The 7,161-nt window shown below is 38.3% G+C and overlaps 1 protein-coding gene across 1 annotated transcript; it reads right to left on the bottom strand.

Annotated features, from left to right (window-relative positions):
- Positions 1 to 501: 501 nt before the first annotated feature.
- On the bottom strand, positions 502 to 2,512 carry LOC121766750 (COP1-interactive protein 1-like). The gene is made up of 2 exons (XM_042163004.1): positions 2,449 to 2,512; positions 502 to 2,375 (listed from the first exon to the last, which is right to left on the bottom strand). The coding sequence occupies exons 1-2, from the start codon at positions 2,510 to 2,512 to the stop codon at positions 502 to 504; spliced, it is 1,938 nt and encodes a 645-aa protein (XP_042018938.1).
- Between the last annotated feature and the right edge of the window lie 4,649 nt (positions 2,513 to 7,161).

Genomic DNA, 7,161 nt, shown 5'->3' with positions numbered 1-7,161 from the left:
CAGTTCGGTCGAATACTGAGACCGAACTGCTGAACTATTGCCGAGCAGCTTTTGCCGATCTAAGAGTAGAGCTTGATTGGTCGGCTTTTACCGAGCTGTAGGCTTCTACCGAGCTGTAGGCTGGGGCCGAACTCTTTGGTAATGCCGAACTGATACTCTTCCTTGGGCTTTGGGCACTGCTATTGGGCTTGTTTAGTACGTACTCCATCAACTGATTTATTGTGCAACTAAAGAAGAAAACATCATTCATGTTGAGATCATAAAAATAATATGGAGTAGTAGAAAGAACAAGAATTGCATGTGATATGCATTTTCATTTTGATACAAAAATTGGCCAAGAAATGCAACCACAGAACTGTATACTGCAGCATATCATATATTTCCTTATTCTTGTAAGAGCCCTTGGAAAAAAGTAAATAAAAAAAATCTTGATGTCTAATTAATGTAGTTGAAGAAAGCAGAAATGGCTGAAACTCTGTGTGTGTATTGTAGACAACGTTGTCAAGACACCATCATACGTTGTTGTTGATTCATCTCCGGCAGCCTTTTCACCATTTTCTTGTAATAATCCGTTCTACAACGGTGATAATCAATCCAAACACACAGCTGCCTTATTGCCTCTCTCTTCTCCTCTCTAAGCTCTATCATCCCCTCATCTTTCTCTCTTATCCATTTCTCCAATTGCCTCATCTTGTTTTCCAGCTTCCAAACCCGGTCCCTGAACACCGATATCTCCTCCTCCTTGTCGTCCAGCTGGAACAGCAACTCGTCTAGGTCATGCTTCACCTGCACCAGCGCGTTGTTCTTCCTCCTCACCCATTCCTTGGCGTAGTTCACCTCACACGACGTCTTAGAAATCCTTGTCAGCAAGTTATCGTTGCATTCCTCAAACTTGACCACTACCGTGTCCAGTGCAACGAGCACATCACTTGCTGCGAGTGCAACGTCCTTCACGTTTCTTAGTCCTGTTTCTATGTTCCCTTGTTGAGCCTTGTTTTCTTGCCTGAACTCCTCGTTCGTCTTGAGATACCACTCTTTATTCTCTACATGCTGCTTCTCTGCAGCCCTGATTCTACGGGTCATGGCTCGGTACTTATCATCAAACTGCCTCCTGAAATCATCTGCCATCTCTTCTATCTTGTGTTCCATCATTTGGAAGTTGGGGTGTGATTTCATGTACCCTGATCGCGTCTTGGTCACAACATCCCCAAACTCCAGCAGAGTCTTCTGCTGATCAGAAATCTTGTTGATCAGCTCAGTGTTCTTTCGGTCCATCTTGGATTTGATGAGCAAAGCCTCTTGCTTCTCTTTCTCGAGCTCCATCATGAGTCGCTCTTTGTCCTTTTTCAGCGTCGCCAATTCCACCTGCAAGCCTACTTTCTGCTTGAGTAAGGCCTCCATCTTGCTCTGCTGAGTCTTCACCTTTTGGTTCAAGGATTTGATCAGAGCAGACGAGGTTTCTTCGCTCTGCTTCAACTTCTTCTCCTGTGCTGTTAGCTTCCTCTCGTTAAGCAAAAGAGACGTCTGCAGCTGAGACATCTTCCTCAGCAGCTCGTGCTTTTCAACTCCGGATTGATTGGATTCTTGGTTCAATTTGGCTATCTGCTCCCCGGTCCTGCTCGATGACCGGTTCGCATATTTGTTCCCACAGAGTTCCAGCTCCAATTCAATGTTCCGTGTGGTGACAGACACCAGCTCCTGATGCAGGCAGTCGACTTGCTCGATTTGGCCCTCCACTTCAATAGACCTTTCTTTGGTTTCACTCATGAGCCTTTCCTCCAACTCATCCTTTTCATGCTGCAGGCATTCCTTGTCTTTGCACATGGATTCAAGCTCCATGACTTGGCCTTTAAGCCTTGAGATTCTCTGTTTCAGCTGCATAGCCTCGCTTGACTCCTCTTGCCATTGCTTACTCTGTGAGGACAGATTTGCAATCTCAAACTTGAGACGCGCAACGTCGCCCTCTGATCCCTTGCTATGTCTCGGCTCCTCGTCTGGAACCCTCAAATCCTTGAAGAAGTTGCTCATCTCTTTTATTTCACTAGACGAGGTCAGTTTATCCTTGAGGATCGTGTCTTCCACATCCGATGTCTCATCATCCGTGTGCACGATTCCACTGGTGTTTTTATGGATCACTTCCAAGGGAGAATAGAATACCTCTGAATCTGAAGGAGGAGAAGAAGAGCCGTCGTCTCTGCTGCCACGGACGTTGCTCTTGGCCTCGGCTCGAAGGTCATCATAGAGAGAGTAGAGTGATTCATAATGCTGGTGGAAATCTTCAACTAGATGAATTATTTCCTTCTTCAGGTTCCCTTCTTTGTTGCTATTTATGCCCTTTGCCAGCTTCAAAATCCTCTTCACTTTATTCTCAGCATCTGCAAAACCTCATGACACCATGTTCTCAAAAAAAAAACAAGTTTAAAGATTAGGTTTATTTGAAAATTTTACCTATTTTGGCACGTCTCAGTTGCTCATGTTTCTCAGGGTCTATGTGATTCTCAAATGGCCTCATTGCTATGATCAATGGTGCTGCTTCAATTCATGGCCAACAAAACTCAAGTAAATGAATACTAATATGCAGCATTAATCGTAGCTTAAAACCATGCAATTCAAGAATGATGGCTAATTTAACACCTAAATTGATGTGATATGTGCATCGCCTAATTAACTCGTAATTTTAATTAGGGATCGAAAAATAATTAAAAAAGCATCCTACATAAATCCAATATTGATCAATATGATGATATCAACACGTGGGAGTGCATGCAAATATGTATATAAATATTTTTGGTGTTCGAGTGTGTGTTCTTGATCCAATCCACGTACCATTATATTTGCAGTAAAATTCCAACCAAACAATCATGGATAGAATGAAAAAAAAAACTGACGAATTTGATAATATTATGAAAAGAAGGTCTCAGTTTTTTTATGAAAGCATAATTCAAAAAAACCAGAATATGTATGCATGCATATTTTGCCTCTCTTTTTGAATAGCTAAAGACTGGATAGGAAATATTACCTGAAATTTTGAAGAATTGTGAAGAATGTCAAATCTGAATCAAGGCAGATCCCATGATGAAAAAGTTGAAGAGATATCAACTATTTTTGGTTTTATGCTTTTATGGCAATGGTGATGGTGACTGTGACATAAAATAATATATGATCTATATATTGCTTCTTATTTCTTGGATAGATTTGATACTATACAGATATACGGACTATACTTATATTTTAAGTCGCATAAGCATAGAAGGTGTTTCTTCTATTAATAGCGCCTCTTTCTACATTTTAAACAAATTCCCTTGGTCCTTAGTTCTACTGACAGTGAGATAATAATTAAAATATAACTTTAAATAAAGAAATATACTATCAATATATAGATATGAAATGTCTCAATATGAACAAATGCACACCCTTCTATTTTTTTTATCAAATAAGGTATAGAGTTCAAGTATGAACTAGTAATATTTATTAAAATTACTTAATAAAATAAAAAATGAAAAAAATAAGAAAACCAAATAAAATAGTACATTTTTTAAACAAAAAATTAAATTAAAAAAATTAAGATATTGAAAACTAAAATAAAAGTAGGAACCAAGGTTTGAGCTCAGATCCCAATTTCACAAACTGGCTTGATGCCACTAAGTAAAGATGTCGTTTAGTCTGAACTCGATGGGCTGATCCAAATAACTGATAAAAATCAGAGGGTTAGGGTCAGAAAAATGCTCACTCTTCTAACCCGATAAGAAGTCATGCTAATCGATCCAACCCTAATGAGTTGGCGAGTTAAGCGGGCAAACCCGTTGGGCTTGCAGGTCAGCCCTCTGGGCTACACCTAATTAGGGTTTTAAATATTTTGTGTTTGTATTTTCAAAAGATTTGCATGGAGTCTAGATTTTCAATTCTCATAATACTTTATTCACTAATTCATAGTATTAACATTGATTTGTTATTACGTGAATTTGAAATTTAATAAATGTACACATTTTAAGATATTATAATATTTAAAAAATCAACATCAAACTCGGAGTATAATAAAATGCAAGGTTAGGATAGTGCAAAGCGCAAGTGTGATTAAATTTATTTGTAAAAATCAACTCAATATTCCATTATTCATATAATACAATTTAAGTACTACATTACATTACAAACACAAATAAAAAATTTGTAAATTTGATTATATTATTAAAAAATCTTCTTTATAAATAACGTAACTGTCGAATATCATAACCGATATTTGGACTCTCAATAACCACATCTCGATTGACTACTGTTACATTTAGGGATGTCAATCGGGCTAACTCGTAACCCACTTGGGTTGCCGGGCTATTTGGGTTATGAAATTTTCGGGTCATAAATTTTCAACCCTAACCCTAACTCGCCGGGTTTCGGGCTAACCCATCGGGCTATTCGGACCTAAAAACTTTAAAAAATAATCTCTTGAAATCAAATTTTCCTCAATAAACTGATTTTAAATTTTAATTATTTTTTTCCTTAGTAATCATATAAAATCTTCAATTTTTTCATAGTTTTCCTCAACAGTTGGAGAGAAGTCTTTCATCTCAATCAACTATAATCTAAACAAAGATAAATTAAAGTTAAATTGATTAATTTCAATTAAAGCTTGTTTTCGTGTCATTATTTTGGCATTGGTCATAATTAATTATTTTAAAATTAAAAATCATATCTTACTTGAATAATTATTAAAATGATAAATATATTGAGATTTTGATGGGTTAATTCTTAATTTTGGCGTTGGCGGTAGTAAGACAATAATGGTAGGTGATGGGACGATGGAATAATGAGTTGAGGTGGAACTTGAAAGTTGATAGTGTGAGATTGAATAGAAATGTGTAGAATGTAGATTGAAAAAGACTAAAGATTGTGTCATATGAAATTAAAAAACACAAAAAATCCTTAAAACTCAATATTTTTTAATTAAAAGTTGCAACCCGGCGGGCCAACCCATTTAGCCCGCCAACCCATTCGGGCCAACCCGTTTAGCCCGTTTTGTATTCGGATTATAAAATTACAGCCCTAACCCGCTCATTTTACCGGGCTATTTGGGCCGGCCCACGTGTTTCGAGTTGAATTGACATCCCTAATTACATTGCCATAATTTGAAGCCTTAGCAGAACGTAAGATGCATGGCGAGAGGCCAAATGCATTTTCGATATCAACATGTAGCGATACTAATGATAGGAGAACACACAAGGCAGATTATACTGAAATTTATTTTGTTATAATTAACTCACTATCATCTAATACATATCAATTTAAGTGCATATTGTATATAAAAATAATTAAAATCAGTAAATTTCATCACAATAATATATTACTATTATCATAAAACTTGAAAAATATTATATAGTCAATGATAGTGATATATAGAATTAAAAGAATATCATCAATATTGTAGCAGTAACAAATATGAGTAATAATTTTATTGTACAAATGATTATTTTTAGATGTACTTCCTCATCAATATTGTAGGAGTAACAAATATGAGTAATAATTTTATTGTACAAATGATTATTTTTAGATGTACTTCCTCGTTCAATGATAAGAGTCCTATTTTATCATTTCCGTCCATCCAACAATAAAAATCATATTTTACTTTTTACTATAAATAATAAATAAGTCACATTCCACTAATTATTTTACTTTTATTTTATTACTCCTGTAAAACTAATATATATAGCCACATTCCATTAATTTATTTATCCGCACATTTTTTTTACCTTTGTTAAAACCATGCCCAAATCAAATAGTGGGGTAAATACACCATGCATACAAAAAAGTTTTACCAATGTTTCAAATTAGTACAAAAAGTTTTAAGTTTACATATCTCATATAAAAAATTTAATTAGTGTTTCAATTTGATACATTCTATCTAACCTCTTTAACACCATTACTTTTTATCTGCATAGAAGAAAAATAGGCTGTCACAAAGAAGTTGAGAGGATGATAAAAATCATCCTGCTTTAATTTCTGGATCTCAAATCTTCTCGAACAGTGATTTTCCTTAGTCTTCGTACATGGCCTCTGTGGTGGTCCCTTTAAATTTTGGCGGGGATATGAAGACAATTCATCAACAAAGTCTGGCCTCGTTGAGAAGATTGACGAAGAAGCTGGACAACAAGGGGATTTTCTGGCCTGGTAATGGCTTGCAGCTCCTCATGCTCGATTTGTTTAGCCTCAAATACAAGGTCACTTTGATTCAAGATTTCATCCACCAATACTCAAATTTTAATAAATTAAAACAACAAAGAAGGAAATTAGGAAAACTTGAAGATGACCAATGAACACCAAGTCAGAAGAGCACAAATTGGAAGCACACGACATCGATCATTTTTCATTAAGCATACTTTAGTTTTCAACAGCAACTAAGAAATGTAATGGATGTTTTGCATTAATGGTGTTAGACAATTTAGAATGAATGTATCAATCTGAAACGCTAATTAAACTTTTTATGTGAGATATATAGGAGCATCCCCAATGGCGGCGAGCCCACCGGCTAGCCGATTCCCTCGCGCTGGCCGAAGCGCTCGCCGATCGGCTGGCCACCATTGCAGGCTCCCGATCGGCGAGCCACGCAACGGGAGGAGTGCCGGAAGGCGTGGGACCGAATCAGGGCTAGGGTCTCCTGATTTTTGGGCTTGTACACCAACGCCCTCCGCATGCAGTCTAGTGGCCAAACTGACGAGGACTGTAGGAGGATAGCGGAGAAAGAGTTCCCCGTGCCCGAGCTTTACAAGGAGTTCACCTACTGGAACTGCTACGAGGTGCTGATGGACTCCGAGAAGTTTCGGGCAGGTGTCGACGCTGGCTGGCCGAAGAAGCAGCGCCTGAACTATACCGGTGATTACATCGGCGGCAACAGCGGCGGTTCCCACGACCTCCCCGAGGATGCACAGGAGTTCCCGTCCCCTCCCGCGTTTGCTCGGCGCACTCGCCCGATTGGTCAAAAGAGGGCGCAACGGGCTCGCCAGGCCTCCCAGGAGGTCCAGTCGGCATCCCCCCTGTTGGCCAGTCGACAGCCGACCTCATCTTCTTCGCGCGTCAACAAACGCGCTCTCAGATGTGGAAGGTCTTAGCTGAATGGAGGGCGGCAACCGACCCCGAGGAGAAGAGTTTTCTCCACTCGATGCTCGTGAGTAT

Source organism: Salvia splendens, chromosome 15 (assembly GCF_004379255.2).
Source record: "Salvia splendens isolate huo1 chromosome 15, SspV2, whole genome shotgun sequence".
In the NCBI taxonomy this organism is placed as follows: Eukaryota; Viridiplantae; Streptophyta; class Magnoliopsida; order Lamiales; family Lamiaceae; genus Salvia; species Salvia splendens.
The sequence above is the reverse complement of the archived record's forward strand: the minus strand, read 5'-3'. Positions and strand labels throughout refer to the sequence as shown.

Coding starts and splice junctions, on each gene's coding strand:
- LOC121766750 (XM_042163004.1), bottom strand. CDS start 2,512: ATGAGGCCATTTGAGAATCACATAGACCCTGAGAAACATGAGCAACTG. Junction 2,376..2,448: donor ACTGAGACGTGCCAAAATAG/GTAAAATTTTCA, acceptor GAGGTTTTGCAG/ATGCTGAGAATAAAGTGAAG.